This window comes from Conger conger, chromosome 3 (assembly GCF_963514075.1).
Source record: "Conger conger chromosome 3, fConCon1.1, whole genome shotgun sequence".
Taxonomy (NCBI): domain Eukaryota; kingdom Metazoa; phylum Chordata; class Actinopteri; order Anguilliformes; family Congridae; genus Conger; species Conger conger.
The window spans coordinates 36,156,012-36,181,723 of record NC_083762.1 but is presented as its reverse complement, the minus strand read 5'-3'; the positions used below and the strand labels follow the sequence as shown (position 1 = coordinate 36,181,723).

At 40.2% G+C, this 25,712-nt stretch overlaps 1 protein-coding gene across 4 annotated transcripts in view; it reads right to left on the bottom strand.

The window, feature by feature from the left end:
* Positions 1 to 1,045: 1,045 nt before the first annotated feature.
* LOC133123297 (kalirin-like) overlaps positions 1,046 to 25,712 on the bottom strand; it is a 151,018-nt gene continuing 126,351 nt past the window's right edge. For 3 of the 4 annotated variants that reach the window (XM_061233642.1, XM_061233640.1, XM_061233641.1), the window contains 14 exons: positions 19,633 to 19,925; positions 16,002 to 16,145; positions 12,976 to 13,076; positions 11,331 to 11,397; positions 10,479 to 10,582; positions 9,847 to 9,916; positions 9,155 to 9,241; positions 8,712 to 8,804; positions 7,975 to 8,025; positions 7,753 to 7,830; positions 7,118 to 7,303; positions 6,265 to 6,436; positions 5,270 to 5,493; positions 1,046 to 2,424 (listed from right to left, as the gene is read on the bottom strand). In XM_061233642.1, the coding sequence (XP_061089626.1) occupies positions 2,170 to 2,424; positions 5,270 to 5,493; positions 6,265 to 6,436; positions 7,118 to 7,303; positions 7,753 to 7,830; positions 7,975 to 8,025; positions 8,712 to 8,804; positions 9,155 to 9,241; positions 9,847 to 9,916; positions 10,479 to 10,582; positions 11,331 to 11,397; positions 12,976 to 13,076; positions 16,002 to 16,145; positions 19,633 to 19,925 (1,925 nt within the window). In that variant the 3' untranslated portion in view covers positions 1,046 to 2,169. Of the gene's footprint in view, positions 2,425 to 5,269; positions 5,494 to 6,264; positions 6,437 to 7,117; positions 7,304 to 7,752; positions 7,831 to 7,974; positions 8,026 to 8,711; positions 8,805 to 9,154; positions 9,242 to 9,846; positions 9,917 to 10,478; positions 10,583 to 11,330; positions 11,398 to 12,975; positions 13,077 to 16,001; positions 16,146 to 19,632; positions 19,926 to 25,712 lie in introns of those variants that run through there. The other variant, XR_009708228.1, reaches the window with a different exon arrangement.

Genomic DNA, 25,712 nt, shown 5'->3' with positions numbered 1-25,712 from the left:
AGCTGATGGCAAAAACCCCAGAACACCAGTCCAACAGATCAGAAACAGGAGGCAGGTGTGGATGTGTCAGTAACCTGCGGTCACAGAAGACCACACGAACAGGACGATAGTGGCTATACTGCAAGATGAAAACCACAGGTTAGCTGCAGAAACAAGATGGTCAGGTTACAATTTGTTAAGAAGTGTCTAAAAGGTCTGGAAAAAGATCTCACATGTCTCATCTGTTTCCATGTTGGGATCCATTTTATGTCTGTCTAGGCTACCTAACTAGCAATAGTAAAATATTAATGTAGAGTACTGTCCAAGATGACTGGCTGATTGAAGCCAGAAGTCCATTAGATCTGAAGCCAAATCTAACTTGTTTTATACAGCAATTTTGTGGAAAAATTACACACAATTACATTTCATATTTTCCAGCTTAATTGGGACATATTCGACAATGCATGTGACCAAGCATTTAATGAAACATCAAACAAATAAGCTGGGTCCTTTAAAGCAAGTAAACACATGACATTGAAAAAGAGCAAAATACAATACTTAAAAATAAAAACTATATTCACTAACTCAGTATGTAAAAAATATATTTTTATGAATCTTTGCATCCAAAATGAACTTACTCCAATAGTTCTCCACCTCCAAAAAGTTTAATGATAAGAAACACAAGTGGACCAAGCAGTAATTAAAAGAATAAAAAAGAGACACACCCTTAACCTTCTGGACATGCCCCATCTTCAAGTGTTTTTGGGAAGCAGTATTCTAGAGAAGCATACATTATAATCACTGAGGCAGAACCTATTATTGCCCTATTTGGCACAAGATCTGAGAACTTTGTTTGGTCAACAGACATGTAGAATGTGTATTTGCTATATGCTATGTGTATTTACTGGTCCGTCATATCATTCAGTTATAACGGAAAGTTTCAGAACCTCCATCCCATGTGAAATGGCTCAAAGAGGTCATGTTTCACAAACTAGAGCAGTTCAAATTTACCTTGTGGGGATTTTTAACCTAAAGCTCTTCTGTAACCAAAAAAGACACCATCACATTTCCAAGAGGAGAAATGATCCACTTTAATGTAGTCCACCATTTAGAAATTCTCATCATTAAAGAAAATAAATGATCAGCCACAATTAAAATTGACATATTTACATTTTAAACTTAGCTTAATGGGGAAATACATAATCTGCAACGAAAAACTCTAAAAAGATTCTCTATTACAGATACAAATAATGGAATAGCATCAATTTCACCAATTTTGTATTTATGAATCCAAATAAACATTATTCAAGAATTGCTTGAATAGATCTGACGATTCTTCGATATTCAGTTTAAAATAAGAAGAGAGATGCATTAGATGTGTCCAAAGCTAAAGCAGCTTGCGAATTCTTGGGTAAAAGCAGTCTAACTGCCCTAGTAGTATCCATCACAGTTAACATTGCCTCAAGCACAACATGTTAAATTTACTTCTTCTTACATCATGCTCATGTCAAAAAATCTTAGCATATTTAAAATAATACATTTAAAATTATTCGTTACAAGTACAATGATGAACATTGTGACTATCATTATATTGCACAACCTGACTTAATTATTATGAGTTTTTCTTAAATAGTGCAAAAAACTTTATACAGGAATGTACTGGAAAGAGTATATTTAACAAAAAGGAGATTTTTACAGTAAACTGCCAACATATCTGATAATGGCAAATTAAAATACAAAAAAAGAATTCCTTTGAGATAAAATCAAAATAAAGGAAAAAAATACAAGCTGTACAAACAGATTGCCATAGACAATAACAAATTCTCTCCATTCGGAGAAAGAGGCCTCAGTCTTTTTTGCCAAAAAGGTGTAAAGAGAAACGTTAGAAATGTAAGAAACATAAATAAAGATCTTGACCAGCCACTTGCACATCGATGTAAGATCAGTCTTCTCTGTTTCCTCTACACAAACAGGCCCGCTCTCATAAGTCCTTCCTTTTATAACTTTTCTTCATGAATTCTTCATTTTTTCCTAACAAAGCGAGCCGTAAAAGGAGACCTCCCTGTGTTCGGATCCGGATCCAGCACTTACGGATTATTGTGTTGGAGCAACCAACAGGGGGCAGTGCACAGCGTCACTTTTTTAGCTCTGTGCTACAATCCAAACAGCTGAAGCGGAGGCCGGGGGCGGTTACTTCACATTTCCCTCAGTGCTGTCGGTGAGCGTCTTAGCGAGCGGGCCCAGGACGTGGCCTGGGACCCAGCCCTCGGCGGCGGGGGAGTGGCTATGGGCCGGCCGGAACACCAGGAACATGTTCTGCTGGTTGGTGGCCAGGATCTGCACCTTCTCTCCCAGTGAAACGCAGATCTCGTTCTCCTTCAGAGCCATGTAGTCCTGGGTCACCAGCATGCTAGAGGACATCCCGTTACATCCAGCTGTGTCGTGCTGTAGGGGTTCACAAACATAAAGTAAAAAAAAGTCAAAACACTACACCCTCATTATATTTACCTTGAGAAATATGTTGGGTCTGTCCATCCTGACATTACCCCACAGACTTCTATTACAATATTGATTAAGGTTGGAGAGATCACCATTTTTTTATTATTGACAACCGGGTAAGAAACTATTGTAATTTTATTATCTATGTAACATTTTTGAATAAGGGATGAATATTCTAATATCGGCACACAACACATATCACTGCATAATTAACTATTTAAAATAGACCATTCACAAAATGGTCAGTCATTTTAAGCACTGACTGCTTAAAATGGTCTGAATTCGCATTTGTGACCAAGGTGAGAAAATACCAATCTTTTTTTATTTTACGACCTGTTCAAAATGTCTTAAAAATAGTTGAATACATTGACAGAGAAGCAGTTGATGTGCACATGTACTGGGGACCAAAGGTCTGAGGACACTACCAAGCCCTGATTGTGTTGATTATTTATCAAGGAATAATGCAATTGTGATACTCCAATTACACATCCTATTCAAAAATACATTATTAGGAACAAGAGGAGCTTATTAGGGTGGCATTCCCCGGTGTAAAATCCAGCTCTGCCAAAATTGTGCTGGTCAAGCTGTACATAAACTGGTCCAGCTGGGTATGAGCTAGGCATTCAGCAAGTGCTGGTAGCTTGCCTGGTAAACCAGCTACCAGCTGTTTCAAAACGTAGCTTGAGCTGTTTTTTCAACTGGCTTCTCATCCCAATCAAACATCTATGGGAACCGTAGAAGAGGGAAAATGCCAACCATCAAGTAACATTGACAGATCATCTATGGGAAGAGTTCAGAAAGCACTGGAAGATCATGTGCAGACCTGGGTTCAAATAGCATTTGTTTTGGATTCAAATACTTTTCTGCATTTGACTAAGCTAGCCTGGTGTATTGGAACAAATTAAATAATTGCAAAAGTATAAACCCCGCCCATCTGCTCCTCCTTGCAGGCTCAAATGCACCAGGCAAGATCAATAGAGCACAGAAAAGTATTTGAATCCAAAACAGTATACACACCAAGTACTAACAATTTTTGACCTTCAATGAATACCAATACACATTCTTTACTTATATTATTAAGTATAATGTATACATGAATAAGGAATACATTCAGCGAGCACTTTATTAGGTATTTATTAGACCTATTTTTTAGACTTATTAAGTCTTCTGCTGCTGTAGCCTATCCACTTAGAGGTTTGACGTGTTGTGTGTTCAGACATGCTCTTCTGCATACCACTGTTGTAATGCATGGTTATTTGCGTTACTGACACCTTCCTGTCAGCTTCGACTAATCTGGCCCTTCTCCTCTGACCTCTCTCATTAACAACACGTTTCTGCAGATCAACAGTTACAGAAATACTCAAACCAGCTTGTCTGGCACCAACAATCATGCCAATTTTGATGGTTGATGCGAACATTAACTAAAGCTTAACATTAACTATGCATTGCACTGCAGTCAAACGATTGGCTGATTAGATAATGTCATGAATAAGTAGGTTTACAGTTGTTCCTAATAAAGTGATCTGTGAGTGTATAAACGGAGGTATCATAATTGTATTAACCATTAATGAATACTGAAAACAATCAGTTCTTGGTAGTGTTCTCAGACTTTTGGTCCCACTGTACATACTGTCTGTCAAAGTTCTGTTCCACTGAAAAATAAAATAAAATTCAGTCACATTTACTGCTGCAAATCATCCCTCAACAATCCAACTTTCAGGATAATACCACCTGAAATGTCTTCATTTTTGAAAAATCTAAAATGTCTAGAAAAATTACAATTGGGTACTGGTGATAAAAATGGCTCTATCTACATGTCTTATTTGGAATCTGAAATAATTATAACAATATTTTGGTTCAGGTTATAGACTGCAACAGAAATGTTCACGTTTGTAATTTCCACCATCTTGAATAAAGTATTCAAATGAGCTAATTTACATATTGTGTCTGAATTTATCTTTTCATGTCCATACCTCATGACAATTGAAGTATGTACCTCTGAAATAATATGGAAGACCAAAGATGCATTTTCAGTGGAACATAACCTTAAACTGCCTTTGCTACATCTGAGTAGGCCAAGGCAATAAGTTTGAAGTGTTTAAAAATAAATAGAACCAGCAAACTGGGCTACTTGAGTAAAAGTGTTTGACAAGGTGATTCATTACAAAACTTTAAGGTGCCTACAGAAACATGACTGCGGCAAAAGCACAAGAAGCCAGTGAACCATGGAGAGAAGGGAAACTAGGCCAGCAGCACCGCTAATATAACCTGCAGTAAGAAGTAACCTTCTGCAGCAACAAGCTGACAGTGTGTCTGAAAAACTGCTTTAAAGACAAGCTGAAATCACCTTTTCCTCAATTTAGACAATTCTTCATAACCACAGAAACATATCTTAAAGTATATATTCCTAAACATTCATAAAATTGTGATACTTGTGTATTTTCACACCAAAGTTGCACTGGAAAACAATATTTTATGAGATTTGACATCATTGTGCACCAGTATGTCGATCAAATGTCATTTTCCATTCCCGTCCAATCAATATCCTTTTTTCGCAGTTGTGCGCATCCTCATTTGACATCCCCCTCCTCAAAATCCCCCCTCAATATCAGTTTCTCTCGTGGATACGTCATATCACAGAAGCTAGTGCTGCTCTAACTTTCAGTTTCAGCTTGTCTTTGCATCGTGGGCCAAAGGTGTGCTGAGAGTGCCTGCTAGCCACAGTGTTTCGCAACATGGGCTGAAATGCTGCGCTTCTGGGGTCACCCTGGCAGGACCCGTCTCTACTTACCCCAAAAGGCTCGTAACGCTCCCCGTGCTTGTGGGGGTCGTAGCAGGGGCTCCCGTTCGAGGTAGATAGCTTGAGAGGTGTGGAGGCACGACCCGACAGGGGGGGCTTCTCTGCCCCCATGGAGGAGGAGGAGTGGGGTCTGCTGTTGGATTGGGAGGCTCGTCCGGAGGGGTTCCGGGTCAGAGAAGTCTCCTTTTTCTGATATTCAATTGGCGACTGCAGGGCTGTAGAAAGGGTTAATGTGTAAACCATACCAGGGCATAGACAACTATCTGTTTCACTATCTGCATCTTACTGACCTCATTTAGTCCTGGAGGAACTCTAATAATTCTCTAAGAAACTAAATTCGTTAAATCAAGACCATGCTAAATCTACAATAACTGTATTTTAATCAATGTCAGTGAAAGCCAAATTAAAGGTACAATAGGTAATTTTGGACTTCTAACAGTCAAGAGAGGAATTGCAGCAACAAACACCCTCAAACCACAACAATGTTTATCCCTCCCCTTCTCTGTGAATGTGCATGACGTTGAAACGCCTGTGGTAATTAGAGCCAATTTTCAACCAATGCGCTTGAATGATTGTACAGCTATACGATGTTTTGGTACAGAATACTCGTCAACTGCATATTTTGAAACCCGAATTTAAGGACTATAAACACAGGCAGAGGGTGACAACATGTCAGTGAGCCTTTTTTTGATAGGAAGGGATTCACAATGGTCTTGTAACAATGTGTTATCACACAAACCTATTATACCTTTAAGTTACATTTAAAAGCTATTTTAGTCTAGCTAGGCCTACACTTGAAAATATTTTTTTTCCATTTAGGGACTCAAATTAATCTCTCCAGATGGAGTTCAGCATCTCTCAATGCCTGCTGGGGTCTCAAACCAGCAAATCTACAGTAGCCAGTCAAACACCCTAGCACTAGACCCTTGGAACCGGCCCTATACTGTGTTACCAGGACCATGAAACATCACAAGTTCCTCAATTACCTGAAAGGAAGTTGCTCTGGGCTTCCAGCACCTCATTGACATGGTGGACCCAGATTTGCTTGATGTCCTGATTGGCAGCTTGAAGGGTAAATCGCTCCGATGACCCACGGCAGTATAGGACAAACTTGCACGGGTCGTTATCCACGTTTGGGTCCATGCTCAAGTAACTCACCTACAGGGCAAATAGTCATCAGTAATACTTTCATCACTATATAACCTCATCAACTTGTACCTTCAATACTATAAACCCCATCCACCTGTGCCTTCACCACTATAAACCCCATCCACCTGTACCGTCACCACTATAAACCCCATCCACCTGTGCCTTCACCACTATAAACCCCATCCACCTGTACCTTCACCACTATAAACCCCATCCACCTGTACCTTCACCACTATAAACCCCATCCACCTGTACCTTCACCACTATAAACCCCATCCACCTGTACCTTCACCACTATAAACCCCATCCACCTGTACCATCACCACTATAAACCCCATCCACCTGTACCTTCAATACTATAAACCCCATCCATCTGTACCTTCACCACTATAAACCCCATCCACCTGTTCCTTCACCACTATAAACCCCATCCACCTGTACCTTCACCACTATAAACCCCATCCACCTGTACCTTCACCACTATAAACCCCATCCGCCTGTACCATCACCACTATAAACCCCATCCACCTGTACCTTCGCTACTATAAAACCCCTTCAAACAGTACCTTCACCACTATGAAACCTCATCAAGCATGAGTTCAGCATGGGATATGATGCAGTGGAACAGGCTCCAACCTGCAACAGGGCTACACACACTGCTCTTTATATCTGCTCCCAGATGCCATTTACCTTGATACTCTTCTTGAACTGGTATCCTGGTGTGGATGAGCCCTTGCGGAGCAGTTCACTGAAGATGACAATCTGCTCGAAGAGAAAGACTCTGCGCTCCTTGCTGCGGGACAGGACACCTGAGTCCTGCTCCGTCACAAAGAAGGTGTCCTGCTGTAATAGTTTTCCCTGACTGGTCAGCTTCCCCTGTGGAGAGGAGTGCAACCTGGGTCAGCCTGTCCTCTCCGCACCTCGCACTTTGAACACTAACGAAAAGCACTGTATCGTGGCACTGGTCCAGAGAATTTAAAGGTCCCATATTGTGGAAAATTACATTTCCCGTGAATTATAAAGGAGTTGAAGGTGTATCAAATGCACAGTTCCCAAATAAATCCACGCAATCTGTATGAAGATGAAGTTATGACATCAAAACGATACAGTCCAAGTGCTCGGCACAGACTAGCCAATCAAAATAGAGGTTAATTGATGACCCTTAAAGACAGCCTGTACTAGAGAGGGGCTGGAGAATGTAAAACTGGATCATGATACTTAAGACCACACAAACATCTTCTTATGGATATCAGGACCTGAAATAAAACACTGGAAATGTGTACAATATGGGAACTTTGAGTTGTGGAGAAAATCATGCATGATACCTCATAGCCTTGCAGTCGCCCAAGGTTCATCATGTCGTTGCAACGTTTGGGGACCAAGAACATTAAATCAACAGCTTTCTGTAAAATAATATCACACAAACACAACAATGGCAATTGCATATAGTATTACAACAAAATACATTTGAAGCAACACAATGTTTAAATACTGTTTAGACGCAATATAAAAATGGAACAGCAGGTAAAATATCTCCAGTTTCTTACCTCAATCTCCTGACAGTCCATGCATGCCTTTGTACTGTACTTCAAGAAGTCCTTAGAAAGAAAAGGCACATTTCTTATAATCTTTATTCCTCTAAGAGATTCTACTGAGACACCAGGCCAAGAGATAAACTGAATCAACAAAAACGGGTCATGAAGCAACACACCATTACTCAAAATCAGACTGAATGCCTTTCCAAAATAATTTTAGTAAACGAAAAATTGAGGACGAGTTACTTATGCAAACATTGCATGATTATATAAATTATATTATAAATAAACACCCACTAAAAACAGTCGATGAGCCCAATGCAGGCAGCACGGCCCTGACCACTAGATACAATACAAAATATGTGTCTGCTGTGATGTTCTTATGTTGTATATTCGGCCACATTTAATGACCAAATGCTATCGTTTAAGAAACATTGAGCCAAAAGCACAACTTCAATAGTATTTAAAAGCACACTTCCAATTTATTTAGTCAGCAGTTGACTTATACTGTACATGGTTTTGAATTACGTATCGTTTACAAAATGGCCACTTCTACAAAAGTGTTTTTTAATAATCTGAGACTGCCTGGCTCGACAGCACAGAACACAGAGTTGAACAGAGCACAGTATGGGCAGTAGATTCCTACTTGGGATTTGAACCTGAGACGTTCTGGCTACAAGGTCCCAAACAATCTCACCATGCTACTGTCAGACAGTTTGAAAAGGGCATTTCAGGAATATGAGCTTTACCTTGAGAAGCAGTTGATATTTTGTTATCCTCTGTATGGGCTTTATGAGATAGTCACTAATAGACAGTCTGGAGTTTATTTCCTGCTGGACCTCCTGTGAAGCAGAGGTACAGGAGAGCATTTTTGGAGGAGTGTATGTCAATTCAATGAAAGCTTTCACCTGATGTAAGGTGGAAGGAGTATTAAAAGATCTGAAGAATATGTCACCCTTACATGATAACACAATAATAATTTTCAGTAAGAGTAACTACAATTCAATTTTAGAACTGCCAGCATACTAGATCGTGTAACAACTGAAAGATGTTTTAGCTTCATGAAACAGTACAATTGGTTTCAGCTAAGCTTAAAATAATAGAAGTGGTACCGAATTAGCACATGAGTATGATATTAATTTTGTATACTAAAAGCCTCCAAGTGTGCTATGTAAATAAAAAATAACTTTACCTCAAAGTATGCATCATATTCAGCGACAATGTACTCCGACCTGGGTTTATTCTGGCAGTAAACAACATACATGTGCAATCTCCTCTCCTGGAAAAAAGAAATACACCTGTCAGTCACTCTCTTCTTGCTTAATATACAGTATTATAACCTGTAAAGCCACAACATAATCATATTAAGGGGTAAAGTCACAGAGCAGTCAGACATATCCTATAAAGTCATAGCACAATTGGATATAACCTGTAAGGTCACGGTATAGTTATAATCTGTCACAGACAGTCAGCTATAGAATGCAAAAATCACAGAGGAGTCAGATACAGCCCTTGAAGTGAGAGATATAACCTGTAAAGTCGAAGTGCAGACAGGGACATCCTTACAGTTTGCAATAAAAATGGTGGCCTTTCCGGCTCGGCTACTAGCACTCACACGAGACATGCAGCCGAAATATGAGCAATACAATTTCAACCTCAATGTCTGTCAGTGAATATCTTACACACCACAGGTACAAGCTAATTCACTTACTACAACTGGTAGTGGCTGGCTAAATGCACAGCCCAGACTTGAGTCTAATACTACAAGGACCAGGTTGCCCAAAAGTGCCTTTACTGACAAGGCCACTGGAGAGCTCTAAACTCAGATGCCACATTGACATTATACAGCATGCATCTTACACATGCATTCAGTGGCAGACTTACGTGTTTTATGAATAGCTCTGCAAGTCTATCGTGGTCTTCCAGACATTTCTCCAGTTCGCCCAGGAAAAACCTAGGTTAAAGAAAAAATAAGCATCATTTAGATCAATTGGTTTCCCACCGTAAAAAATAAACTTACATTCAATATCTAATGGTACAGGCAGGCTGCAGATTCCCAGTCCGGCAGATTAATCCTTTCTATATAAATGAATGATCTCATACTCTGGTTTTTATTCCAGCCATGATCCAGATCATTAAATGGCTAGTCCAATTATTTGGGCTGTAGCTGTAATGTATATAAAGATAAATGTGCTATTTGCGTTGTCTAAATAAGAAGTTGCATATATATATTGGAATCAATTCAGGCAGCATTGATTGGTTAGAATGAAAACCAGCATGCACATGGCCCTCTGTAGCAACAAGTTTGAGACCACAAGTTTGGCTCCACTGGCTCAGATCATGGGGTGAATCATCACTACACTGAAATACTGGAATGAACTTTAATGATCCACAAATAACACATAACAAAGTTTTCTGCCATTCTACAGTAAGGCAGTTCTGCTGGGATCATGGGTGAAGACACCATTCATCACTCACACTATACCATAAGACAGCGGAAGAGACAGAAAACCTACTCTCTGTGCCAGTCGAAGATTTGATGGATGTTCCCGAAAACAATCTTATCTTTTCCCTTCATGTCTTCAGGGACACCTTTCGCTTCTAACCTCTTCATAAACCCCTGTGGAAGAATATCACAGAAATAACACAGCTGCCTGCAGTGCACAAGCTATAGGTGCAGAGGAGAACTTGATTGAAGGATTGGAACATGGTGAGGGTTATTTGACTTAAATGAGTAAACTCATTTTGTTGAGACACGCATGGAGAAACGTCTACACGCACACATGGGGCAGCATGTAGCCTAGTGGCAACAGTATATGTAGCAATGATACGATCCGCACAGCTATTGGGCCCTTGAGCAAGGCCCTTAACCCTGCATTACTCCAGGGGGATTGTCCCCTGCTTAGTCCAATCAACTGTAAGTCGCTTTGGATAAAAGCATCAGCTAAATAACTTCTTGTTTACAATCATACATAAAATACAAATGCGCAGAATAACCCCTAGGCCCTTCTGGCCAAGAAGGAGCTCTGGGAATTTGCCTATGACGGACACATTCCCAGAAGGGGGGGGGAATGCAAATATGATCACATAGATACCACTGCCTGGCTGTGAGCCAGAACAACAGACAAACCGTGCTTTTACAGAGCAACAGAAGCTACACACATACACTATTTCTCTCTCACCCACACACATACGCTATTTATGTATACTTATTAATGTTTAGATGCAAGCAGGGCACAGAGTATCTGTATATGGGTTGTAATTATAACTGCCTCACATATAAGTGAACTCACATCTCACTATAAATGTCTACAGTATATTAATTTTTGCCTTCCCCTTCCGTTACTTTATTCACGTGAATGACTCACCTCCACCACAACACCCAAGTCCTTTACATAGTCTTTCTCTGTTTGAATCAGCTCGTTGAGCACAAACCTGCGAATGACAATTACCAGAATATGAGTACTATTTCCTCCTAGGACAGTACAACCTCAGGTGTGAACCTTGCAGGAGTAATATTGTTTGAAAGGCTGATGTGGGGAAAAAAATGTTTCCCCAAAACTGCTGGCTTAATTATTGCTTATTAAATTCAATTAAGGTTAAATAGCTATTATTACACGCATCCTATTAAGAAAAAGACTGCAATACCCCAAGTTATGATTCCAATGAATAAAACATAAAAATCTATAATACTTGGACTCTTTTTTGGATCTCTTACTTCATTCAAGCTGTATGATAAGAACATAAATTGGACCTTACACTGAGTCTACCTGCATAATAATAAAAAATAAAACTATGAACAAGAGTGTATGATAATAAATATAACTCTGATCTTAAAATATAACAAATATAACAAATTGTTTGGGAACTAATTCCTCATTCACCATTTGGCCATGGGAAACTTCACGCTGGCATCTCACGTACTATTAAGATTCCAGACCTCAAAAATGGTTAATTCACCTACAGGCACTATTTCAGGGATTCTAGATCAGCCCGTACCAGAATAAAGCAGAAGCCAGAGTGTCACTGCTGTCTTCATAACTTGGTTTAATTACTAGCTTATCTAGTCTCTCGACATAGTGGTCATAAATATTTCATTAATAGCCATAGCTGTCACTCCCAAAAGAAGTCCTTAATATTCAGCATAATACTCACTAAGAGAGGGTTAATTTTTGTAAAACCTTAAAAAAGGTTGTAAGTATGTGTTGTAAGCAATATGTAAAGAAAAATATCAATACTTAAAGGACCCCCCCCCCCCATCATTCATTTATATGCATGTACCAGGGGAAGCGAGGATTGTCCCAGCCCTGCTTCACCTAGATGATTAGGTTATTTCTTTGGTTAGTTTTTTAGTCAAAATCCATTTGAGATGAAGTCCTGCATCTTGACCTGACATTCTACAATGTCATTTTGGAATAATTGGCCATCTTCTGGTTTTTGAGCTTTGACTTTGGCTTCATTGGGACTAATTTTGGGAGGAAACAAGCGGTATTGGTTCGGTATTATTTCTCACTAATTTCTTTTGTGACTGGTACTTGGCTATGTTGGTAAACTTCATTGTTTTTAAGTTGAACCCAGTCTGTAGATTAGATGTGGATCTATGTTGCAATTTAACACATTTTTTTAATTTTATTCTGGTGGTGGGTTGTGCATTTTGATAAAGGTTGATCCAACAGGTTGCTCTGCCTACCAACAAATTTGGTGATTTAAAGATTCAAAGATAAAAATCCATGTTGGATAAGTGAAGGGTCTTAACAGTTGATGCACTTGTGTTTGTTATTCAGAGTCCTGAACGTTAAACCAGGGTGTCGACTGGATAGCTAAAATTGCTGTATTTGTAAATGAACCAAACTTCACTTCCCCAACAAAATATAACATGGATTTCACATGCAGCCACACTGAATAATTATTATAACCTGGATTTCACATTCAGTCACACTGTGAAACAATAAATATAACTGGGACCCAACATCCGGCCACGCTGTAGGATAATAAATATAACTTGGATCTTACATGCGGCCGCGCAGAGCCTTAGCCTTCAGCTCCTGCTCCGGGTCCCTAGGGTCCCCCGGGTTTACCGGGCTGAAACTGCCGTAAGATCTCGGCTCCAGCGTCTGTTGAGAGAGAGATAATAAGACAGTCAAACAAACACATAAGCTCTAACTTCGGAGATCTGCAGAATGACGTGAGATCTGCAGAAAGACGATATGACTGATTCTCTCGAACGTCGATCATACGGCGCATACGGGATGTCTAAGACCCAACTGCTTTTTAGTAAAAATGGGTACTTGCTTTCAGAGCTGAAAGAAAGTAGGTTATTGGCCTATGCACAGCAAATAAATGACTAAAATCACAAAATGTGCATAGTCCCCACAGTTGTAGACAAACCTCTGTATGTTATCATATTCAGTGACACTAAAGCAGGGATCATCAACTCTGGCCCTCAAATCCAAATCTGGCTCTTCACACTTGTTCCTGTGTTCGATCTGCACTTCGTTGTACATCGCTCTGGATAAGAGCGTCTGCTAAATGCTTTGTAATGTAATGTAAGGTAATGGTCAGAATGCCTTCATACCCAACTCCCAGGTAAAGTTGGGAGCTTCTGATCCCAGCACTAAAGGGACATATGATCCCCTTCAGATGGTGAGCTTATTTTGTTTTAAGAGGTTGCTACTTCATCACGTGTCGGTTGCTTTTCAACCAGAACCAGAACAGGCTTCCGCGACACTGCATGAACAATTCAGCCTTTGCCATCTAAAACAAGCTACTAGTTAGGTTAGGTGTTTTGAAAGATACATTAGCAGTAGCAGTTTAATGAGTATGTGATACAGTGAATATGTGATTAATAGCGCTCTGTTTCCCTGCATCAGCAATGGAAAATCATATCCGATAAGTGATACAGTAAAATGTATATGAAAAGGGGTGTGACTCCAGCTTTCAATGTACTTCCTGTATAAGATGTGTATATAGATCTCCAGTGAATAGAACTTGTAACCAGTACAGTGCAATGCAGTTAGCACTGGGGGCCAAATATGTAGGAAAAGTCAAGCCAGGGCATTGTTTTTCCTCAGTTTTTTGGCACCGTTGTTCTCGAACCAGGGAGGAGATGCAAAAATTGTCTGTTTGTCCTCATTCACTGTGTGCAACAAAACACATTGTAAAAGGGCTGGCAAACAAAAGCCACTGCTGGACATAAATCTAGCCCTGGTTTGTTTGGAGGATATCCGCTTTATCTTTCCAGGCAGATAGGCTTGTACATTCCGTTCGAACCAATGGCTACAATGTGGCATGACTTATACCATCTTAGTCAGTTTCTAGGTGAAAACCCACAACAGGACTGAGGATTGCCTCTGTTGAAAGACAAAATACTGCCACTGAGGATTTAAAGGGGACTTGAGGGATCTTTCCGAAGAAAATGACAGCTGGGTATGTTCTATAGCCACTTTCACAAATGCGTCTTAACCCATGAATGTACCAGCAATTTTATATATCGCTGTCATGAGTGAACAGAAGCTTGAGTCAATTTTCCATATAAGAAGTATCTCCAATTTTCCAGTTCCTAGCAAGAATTACCTAGTAAGAATTATGATATCGTCCAGCACAGACCTAGTGTGAACAAAAGCAGCAACATTCCAAGCTAAAACATGCAAAAGGTTACAATTCTCTTATATATGACCTTTAGTTTCTGGTACATATTACTCATTACACACCCAATGCAGCATCAAATTTTAGGCAAATTTAAAATTTTCAGTATTTCTCCCTCAACAGCTGGTCAAAGCAACGCTGTCAAAATGAATGCGCTTCCAAAAATTCTGTTTCTATTCCAATGTATCCCAATTTTTATTAACAAAAGCCTCTTTAAGAACATGCCATCTCAATTTCTTTGGAATAAAAAGTAACACAAAATTAGGAAGGACAACAGAACGCATTCACACGTTTTCCAATACCTGCAAGTATGTTTTATAAGGCACAATACCAAATCCTTCCAGACCTTTTACCAATGGGATCTCTGTTCTGAATGAACCCCTCCATTAAAGGTCCTCCATAAAGGTGGATATCCCAGAACTAATTATCTTAAGTTTGAAAAGGCTGTTTCTGTAGCAGCACCTAAAAATATCCTGGTGAGAAGACAGGTGTAGATATCAGAGGAACAATGGACAGAAGCACTAAAGCAGGTGCAATCATCTTCTGTCTGTGTGAAGCACGGAGTATTATGATCCTGCACCATCTGCATATCCATAAACATATGCATATCCATTTTTAATCAAATGTATTCAAACATAGACTCTTCATGTGAACAATGTGGGCTGTCTCCAGTGATACTAGCTCAGATGGTCTGCCATTGCCCAAGACTAATGCAATGCTTGATTATTTTTCATGCACTGATTTTAGAGCATCTAACTTCTCTTGACTCTTGGATAGCAGTCTTGGGTGTTAAAGGATCTGACATGGTTCTCATCCAGTTTCAGCATAATGCGATATCATTTGTTACTATCCTGGCACATAGACTGAAACTGTCACAACTATCTACTTACAGAGCTGATATGTAACAGAAAATATGTCTTTTCACTTGCAACAGGCAAGTTCTTTCAGACCTGGCATCCTTTCATTAATTTCAATTATGAGCCTCTCATTATTAATTTCAATAAGACCACTTCAATAACAAGCTGTTTAATAATTCTCAACTTTCTCCTGTACTAGCCTAACTGTTCTTTTATCTACTATAGCTTCATAATATTGCAGGGAAACCCACACCAATCCCATCCTCCTTTTTCCTATGTTTCTAAATGCTTTTAATTCTAATTGTGTGTGACTGTGTGTGTGTGTGTGTTCATACGTGCAAGTTTTTCCCCACCAAGGTCACACAACCTGCACACCTGTGGCACTACCAACCATTTACTTTCTCTTGGACTATGTAAAGCCTTCTTAAAGAGAACTATTTGATGCACAGGAGGGAGAGAGGGAGAGGGTGAGGGAGAGAGGGAGGGCTTCAGCCAGACCCTAAACGGGCGAGTTTCCCCCCGCGTCTCGCACCGTACCTTCTCCTCCTGTGACGAGGGGTCTTTGATGATCTCCATCGGGGGCGGGAGTGGCGGGTGGGACTCGTCCTCTGGCTCCTCCTCCCCTCCGCTCTGCATACCAGAGGAGGACTTGGACAGAGTGCCCTCTTTCCTGCTCCTCTGCTGGAAAACAGGGGGCAGGGAGTTAATGCGGCCCTTTGTGGCATCCTGACGGGGCCTTGCGGAGGAGTTCACAGGGGTGTCCTGCACAACAGTGACTCCTTTGTCAGTTCACACTGCGCGCCATGCAACTGCCCGCAGCAGGAAGCTCGAACAACGCGCACCAACTCCGTCTGACCGTTTTACAATCGTTGGGGGGGCTTTTGTAGTCAAGCCATTCATAGCATTTCTAAATGTACAGATAGAAATCGGAGAGAGTAGCTTTAGGCTGAAAACAAGAAGCCTAGTCAGTCAAGCTTGAGCCAACTTAGGAGGGGGAAATATAGTGGATAGATAGAGTCCAGAGAAAGACAAGGGGTAATACACTGTTGAAGAATCTAAAATGTGTACTTAAAATAATTTGCTCTGAAAAAGGTGGAACTGCTTGTGAAACACATATATCAGAAGTTTCATGGAGTCCATGAAATGGATGAAAAGGCACTACACAAGTTTTAACTTAATACTATAATTCGTAATAATTGAAATCCAAAATGCTCAATAATGAGTGAAATTAGTGTGTTTTTGGCACATCCAGGAGTGGCACTTATGGTTCCTACACCAAACACCAATTAAGTTGGTTTACTTGGGTCTGGCTGGTCTAAAACTGAAGCAATAAACCAGGCAGAAGAAAGGTTTTTCAATTTACTGAAGCCATTTTAAGAATGAGACACTGAAGTTTTGTAAGAAAAATCATCATAATATTTCATAGGAATCGACTTGTAATAACAGTATTCCTTTGTAGGATGGCAAGTCAGTCATTGTGCACCCAGAAGAAGAAACTCTGTGTTGAAATATTGGTTTTCCTAATAAATTACTTTGAAGCATAACAGAGCGTGCCACTATCTTTCTCTTTAAGTCATTGTGAAAATTGTTGCGAAAAGACCTCAAGTCACAGCGTGCAAAGCAGAAGGCCCTGCATTCCAATTAATCTTGGCATTTCAGAAATCACATGGGAAGAGTGGTCACAAAAAAACACCAGCTGTCCCATAGGAAAAGGGACTTAGGACCCAGATACTCTGCATCGTGCGTATGTTCAAACAGCTGCTTTTAAACAAGGACAAAGAAAGTTCTGATATTATCGATTGGCCCGGAAATTGTGTGTGTGTAATGACAGATGATTTCGATACTAGAGAAGCTTCTGATGACCGGTAGGGTAGATGCCAGGTAGAGGGCATTTGGGATTCAAAGTCTAAAGCAAGAGAATATGTTGAAAGTAGCTCAAAGTAGATTGTAAAGTGATCCTATGCCTTTAGAAGAAAATGTTACATTATGCAATAATTATTTTTAAAGATTTTGGAACCATTTCCTATTTTTTGTTTATAATTGCAATACAATTCACAATTAACAAAATGCAAACATTTCACTGTAACATTTTTTTTTTTTTTTTAATGAATCAAATTTACACACTAATGCAGAAAACAAAACAAAAAATCTATATTAAAATATCTAAAACCAAATTTTTATTAAAAATAATCGAGGATGCCTAACACTTTTGCACAGTACTGTATGCGTAGTCCCTGGAAACATAACATTTCTGTACAAACTGCACCTCAAATGTATTTCTTGCTTTAGACCAGAAGCCTCTGGAATACCCTACACCTGCCATTGTAAAGCTGAAAGGTTTTCAGAAACCTCTCTAAATATATAAAATATAACATGAAATCTATCTGAACAAACCAAGAAAAAACTGAAAAAATTGCTTTAAAGAAACAGGAAAGTGATCTCTTTAGGTGTTAGGGACATTTCAGAAAAAACATGCTCTGCTTTTTCACTACAATGAGACCAAAAAAGGGGCAGGAGGATAAAAAGCAGCTTAATAATTTAGGATGGAATTCACCCTTCAACTAATTCCTTTGTTTCTTAAACTTACACTAATGTGTATTCCAGTGTTTTTGGAATTTGCTAATGGTTCAGGGGCAAGTCTTTATCTTTACAAGGTCATAAAAGCCACATTTTCTTTTTTCATTCTGTATCAGACAAGTATCCACACAGTGTGTCCTGTATTGCATGGTGTATAGGCCATGGCACATTTGAATGTGGTACTGAATTTGAATTTCAGCTCACTATGGAATGTTTGGAGTGTGGTACGGGATAGATACTGAATATTAGCAGACTGAGGAATGTTTGGACAGGTACTGAAGATTAGCTGACAGAGGAATGTTTGGACAGCTACTGAATTTGAGCTGACTGTGGAATGTTTGGATAGGTACTGAAGATTAGCTGACTCTGGTACATTTGGAAAGATACTGAATTTGGGCTGACTGTGGAATGTCTGAACAGGTACTGAATATTAGCTGACTGTTGAATGTTTGGTCAGGTACTGAAATTGAGCTGACTGAAATGTTTCAACAGCTAGTGAATTTGAGCTGACGGCGGAACGTTTGGACAGGTACTGAATTTCAGCCGACTGTGGAATGTTTGGACAGGTACTGAATTTCAGGTGACTGGAATGTTTGGACAGGTACTGAATTTGAGGTGACTGGAATGTTTGGACAGGTACTAAATTTGAGCCAACTGGAATGTTTGGTCAGCTACTAAATTTGAACTGACTGTGTAATATTTGGACAGCTACTGAATTTGAGCTGACTGTGTTTGGACAAGTACTGAATTTAATACATTTCAACAGCTATCGAATGAGCTGACTGCGGCATCACCGCACGCAGCAGCAAAATAAACAAAACGACACCAGGCATCCATTAAAGACAAAGGAGACCTCTCAGAAAGTACTCACCCTCTCAGAAAGCAGTCACCCTCTCAGAAAGCATTCACCCTCTCAGAAAGCATTCACCCTCTCAGAAAGCATTCACCCTCTCAGAAAGCAGTCACCCTCTCAGAAAGCATTCACCCTCTCAGAAAGCAGTCACCCTCTCAGAAAGCATTCACCCTCTCAGAAAGCATTCACTCCCTCAGAAAGCAGTCACCCTCTCAGAAAGCATTTACCCACTCAGAAAGCAGTCACCCTCTCAGAAAGCATTCACCCTCTCAGAAAGCATTCACTCCCTCAGAAAGCAGTCACCCTCTCAGAAAGCATTTACCCACTCAGAAAGCAGTCACCCTCTCAGAAAGCATTCACCCTCTCAGAAAGCATTCACCCCCTCAGAAAGCATTCACCCCCTCAGAAAGCATTCACCCTCTCAGAAAGCATCCACCCTCTCAGAAAGCATTCACCCTCTCAGAAAGCATTCACCCACTCAGAAAGCATTCACCCTCTCAGAAAGCATTCACCCTCTCAGAAAGCATTCACCCACTCAGAAAGCATTCACCCTCTCAGAAAACATTCACCCTCTCAGAAAGCATTCACCCTCTCAGAAAGCAGTCACCCTCTCAGAAAGCATTCACCCTCTCAGAAAGCATTCACTCCCTCAGAAAGCAGTCACCCTCTCAGAAAGCATTCACCCTCTCAGAAAGCATTCACCCCCTCAGAAAGCGGCCGTCTATGAAAGGCGGGCACCTCGTCTGCGCTCTCGTCCTGCGGCGGGACCTCGCTGTCGCTGAACCGCGGCGGGCCCAGGTCCACGCTCTTGCGGCCGTCCCTCTTTTTGTGCTTGGCAGGGATCTTCTTCACGCTGCTGTCGGCCTTGCCGTGGCTGAGCCTGCGCACGGGGCTGGTCAGCCACTTCTTCAGCGTGTTCCCGGAGCGCTTGGGGCCCGGGGAGCTGGTCTGGACCGAGCTCATGGAGGCCTGGGGCTGCAGGTTGGACACAGACTCACTCTTCACCTCCGGGCCACTCACAGCATAGTTCTCTGTGAAAACGCACGGGAGAATGCCACGGTCAAACAAAGAGAGAGACGACAAATAGGGGAATATGAAAGGCCTCTTTTATCCCTCAGATAGGCATTTAGCCGAATTAAGTGAATACCTGTAGTATTTCGCTAATTCCATCTAATCCATGTGATCCATCTAATTTATTTCTGTATTGATAACTACAGTAGTTCAGTACAGTAGCAAAATTATATCCATTCCTCTGGTGATTCCTACTGTACCAGTGATAATGTGATAACCTTTAACTCTTGTGATTTTGTGATGAGAGAAAATTTAAAAAAGAATAAAAAAGATTCTTTTTTATTCTTTTTTGAGACAAGGCATGCACACATCATTCGTAAATAATGTCCAGAAGAAAGAAACTCCAAATAGCACCCCTAATAATGACCCAAATATGGCCGGCAGTGTTGAGATGGTGGTTTATACAGTAACCATCAGTATCAGAATCTGAAAAACAAGGACTGTCCAAAGTACAGGTATAAATGGACAAATCTTCAGATTGCATTATAATGAATTCCACAAATACACACACAAAAAGAATGTGGCATCGATTCAGGCTTTAAAATGGCTAGTCTTGCATTTATATACGTGTGTGAAGAGTTTAGAGCACACTGTTCTGAACAGCATTGAGTTACTCCAGCAGCAGTCATAGAGACTGTGTCCATTTCAGAAAATACAGGACCTCACTGAACCAAACTAATATCCCTGAGGTCAATCCAATGAACACGTGTTCAATCTAAAATAGGAATCTGCCAAATTGAATCATTATTGGCAGATAAGTGATGAAATAAATTCTAAACTAATTTACAGTAACAAAACATTTTCTAGCATGTTCCAGTTTTGGTTTTGAAGTCCATGCATCACAGATTCACAGATGTACGGTACTTGAAACCTCTCAAGTGATCAGTGAGCCACAGTGCTCTTACTGCCGCTCTTACCAGCAACATCAAGTGGGACACAGAAAAGACACACCATTGAAAAATATCACACGTGACTAATAATTATCCACACCAACATTATCCTAGCACATATGTAAATACAATTATCAGTGCAGGATGACAACTACAGGCTATTAATAACAGCCAATTCTGTCATTCAGCTAGACCAACTTTGGTTTACTTAGTTCATTATACATCAACACCAGCTCTTAGAGTAGAATTGACACTGTGTGTCTATTATTGCAGACAATGCATTTACTGTAGGTGATTTATAGCAAGCCAGTTTCCAGACAGTAATGCTGTGGATTCAGACTCTTAGGTTTATACATTGATCACGGCATCAAAAGGCGTCAAAGAAAAGCCAAAGAGCAGTCTAACAAGCACATAGCATCACATTTCAAAATAATATGTATGACAACAATATAGGCTTAAATACTTATTACTAAATAATAACTTTTGGATCACAGGGCTTATCTGTCCATTTGTCCATTGTTCATAAGGAACACTGTCAGTCTTTCCAGCTAAATGGGGGACTGTGGGTCATAATCCAAAAATAAGTCTCCGTAGACGCAGTGTAAAGGAAGTATTTCCTTTACTTTACATCCTAAACGCATTGAGATGAGAGCGTTAGATATGTTTGTGTTAAAGCAGCTAGTCTTGTGTGAAGCAGGCAGGTCAATCCTGGAGCTCTCCTGTTTGCGGTCATGTGAACATGCCGGATATCAGCATCGGTGAGCTACGGCGGCAGGAAGGCAGCCAAAGTCAGCTCTATTGTGAGAAAAGCCATAACGCACACTCCCTTACTGCTCCCAACCCTTCCCTTGCTGCTGAGTTCCCATCTTATAATACCTTTATCCTGTTTCTCAAATTTAAGGACTTTTGAGGAACTGTAAATGTTAAGATAAAATGTTACTCCTTTGACCTCCCTTAAAGGGGTGCAACAATGCTATTATAGGAAGAACTGAGCATGTGTCGTGAGCCACGGACCCCTTGCCGAGCTCAGACCTCACGTTCCCACGAGCAGTACCTCACAATGAGGTGTCTCGGGGACGAACTCAAGTACTCCGAACGTCCTGGAGCCCTGGTAAGTTCTACTGAACTTCCAGCCCAGTCTCGAAGTGAAGGGTGTGATGCAAATCTGGTAATCGATGTCCTGTATTCAATGTATTTACTCTAAAGACTCTTTGTCACATATGATTATAGTAAGATATATTTTATTATAATCAATCAAAAGAATAGAGTTGTACAGATTACAGTGTACATATCATCTTTTGCAGTTTGCTAATCACATGCAAGTTACATATACCCCTCTTAGCTCTTTCTAAATTACCTTTCCACCACGATGTTTAAAAATCAAGGTACACCCTTCCTATATCCATCCTCTTTGGCCTTAGCCTTATCCTATAGCTCCCCCTTCTTGACGTTTAAAAAGAAACTATTCCTATAATATTATATTTATCTAAATATGATAATTTCTCTACATTTTTCTACTTTATATAGTATCCTAATAAGAAATAAAAGATATATAAAAGTAAACTTATAATATGTTACTTTTCCTACTTCTACAAGTAATATAGATTATAATTACCACTCCAACTTGGTTATAATTGTTCTGCGTGGATCTTTCTTCACCAGCTCGTAGATATCTTCTGAAGCCAAATTCTGGGATCCTGCTCTAAGGTCTAAAAACTTATCCCTTATATATCTTTTTTGTATACAAAAGTGTCCCCATTATGTCAAGCGGGAAGACATTTATCTTTTATATAACTTGTTTTTCAATGACCATATTAATTATTTCTGTTTTTCCAATTGTCATTTTCTCATACCTCCAAAGAACCGTCCCCAATATTTTATTTCATGGGCCCCTCTGGTTTGGGAATTTCCCCCATCTTAATATATGAGTGGAAAAACACTAGCCCTTATGTTGTTTTTAATGAACCTATTCATCACTGGTGTCTGTGTCAGTTTCATAATCTCTCCTTGACTTCCTCCAAACTTTGATTTCATGTAAGCCAGACGTTAAAGCCTGCCACCATCCCAACACCCTCTTCAGGTGCCCCTCTCCGCGGCGCCTTAAGGGATTTACAAAGGACATCCAGCCAATAGCTGAGTGTAAATCATCCGCCATTAATCATTAATTTTCTTTCGGTATTGACATCCCTTCCGTTTTCCTTATTTTTGTTTTTCTTTAGCCAGGCATTGTGCCCCTCCCCTGTAGGGTTGGGGTATTCTCAGTCAGAACTTTAACCTTGCTCCTTAAAACCCTAAATCTAAGTCCCCCGACTTCAGACTCCTCTACTGACAAGCATGGCTGCTCATTCTCTGAACCACATATTTTTCTTCTTACGGGCGTTCTTACTACCACCTCGATGGCGTGTGCGAGGGGTTAACAATGCATTCCTTTCTAACCCATCCCCCGTCAATCTCTCATCAGGGGGGCCTAGGGCCGGGTCCTCGACACATGTTTTCTAGATTCATACAGATTATGGCCTATTAAATCATGATTGGTAATCATTGTAACAAAATGCTTAGGGTACTGGACTTAAAACACAAAGATTGCCAGCCTGATTCCCTAGTGGGAACTTGCTGCACTGCCTTGCCAATAGATTCAGCCTAAATTGTGATTAAACAATATGAGATGAGAGGACATGCTGTACTATGTATACAGTCAAGGCTACAGGGGTGCTAACCACACGTAACCGTGACTGTATTCATGGTAGAGCACGGTTAACATGGGTGTTGTTAGCATCCCCTTGTAGCAGTAAACAGTTTCAACATACAGCATAGACAAAATTGATGACACAACATTTATTTTGTATTATTATTTGTAAGCAACCATTTCTGCATGGAGACACAAATGATGATGGCAATAGGCCATTCAGCACAACATGGCTTGTCATTTCCTTTATTATTATTTGTTTAATCTCATGAACACATTGGAGTCTGTGTCTGAACTGCAGTCGGCTGATCTCAGTACAACAGGCTTCTGTTCTTTCCATACAGTGCAGTATCTAATGCACATTTGGTTCTATGATTCTGAAATTTGTTTACCTACTGTTAGTAAAAAACAACAACACAACAAGCATCATATAATTGTAAAGACATATGACACAAAAATGGGAATGCAATAGTAGGCAGGTCAGAATATAAATACTCTCCATTGGTCTATATGCAACACCAGACAAAACCATAATCAGGAAAGATCAATTTGAATAAACAAACATAATAAATGAATAATGAATATGAGCCTGCAGCAAGCTCTCTCTCGTAGTGCACTGCAGTGTGAATCTACATCTTGTTGTCAACTGCTTACTTTGGTGGCAGATTAATCATTACAGGGAAATTACCTTGAACAGAGAGTCATGAGGAAGATGAAGGTGGTGTAATCTGAGTGGCTGTGTCATTATGAGAATATTTCCTTGTGGGTAAAACAAACACTCAGACACTGAGCCCAGAGAAGATTAAGGGGTACCTGGGCACTGCTCCAAACACATTTCTAAAATTCAGGAAGCAACAGACATTTGCTGTACTTGCATATCACTTGCAAGCTAGTCACAATATCACTGGACATTTATGAAGTATTCGCCACACTAACATGTGCAGTGATTACTCTAGCCTTGCCTTGCCAAGTTACTTTCAAGGCTCTTCCATAGCAAAACTCTAAAAACTAGCAAACGTGGAGCCAGAGGCTAAATGATGTATGTAACAAAGTGTTTGTTTTAACTCACATAATACATTTTTGAAAATTCACCCTTCAGACAGCATACAGTTGGTCAGTGTTAAATTAAATGTACACTATTGTAGAAGAGGGGTAGTGTCCTCAAAGGGGCAGGGCCTTGTGTGATTCCTTTCCTGTGTGAGCTGGCCAAGGCTGACCTGTAATCACTCCGTGTGTGATCAAGTGATGAAGCGTCTCTTTGATAAGATGGCTGCAGCCCTTCAGCTAGAGTTCCAAAGCCCTTTGTTTCACTGCTCACTCAGTTTTAAGCAAAACGTGTGTTCCTCGCAGGACACAAGCTGGCCATTTTAGAGGGAAGTCTACTTCATTCAGAACCCTTTTGGCAAAAGTGTTACCTTCTTCAAGAAAGATTCAGCCATACAAGTCGGTACAGAATTTGGGAGCTCTAGTTTAAATATGAAGCCAACCATGTCGACTTGGGTTTGGAACACACAAGAGACTACTGAAGAGGCCTACAGCAAACAATTGAGTGTGTATTAGAAATATATGACAGCAAACACTCAGAAATATTATATGTGGACAAAATAAATAACTGTTCACAGTGGGCTATAACCAACCACAGGTTTACATTTCAGACATAGAGTATAGTTCAGACACAGTGAGGTCTGTAATTATTCGGACAGTGGTACAATTTATCTCCTTTTGGCTCTGTACTCCAGCACATTGGATTTGAAATGCAACAATGAATATGAGGCTAACATGCAGACTGGTACCTTTAATTTGACGGTATATACATTCATATCGGGTGATCTGTCTAGGAATTGCATCCCTTTTTATACACAGTCCCCCCATTTTAGGCAAAAAGTAATTGGACAGCTATTTCTGATTAGACAGGTGTGTTCAACCGCTTCCTTAGTGCAGGTATAAGAAAGCTTTGAGTAACTAGTCTCGATTCTAGGCTTTTGATTGGCTTTGGAGTCTGTTATTGCTGGTTGTCAACATGAGGACAAAAGTTGTGCAAATGACAGTCAAGGAAGCCATTATGAGGCTGTGAAATATAAAAAAAGGGTTGTAATCTGAAATGGATCCCCCAATATGGATGTAAATACCCTCAAATGAAAGGTCACAGTCTGCACTTTAACCTCATATTC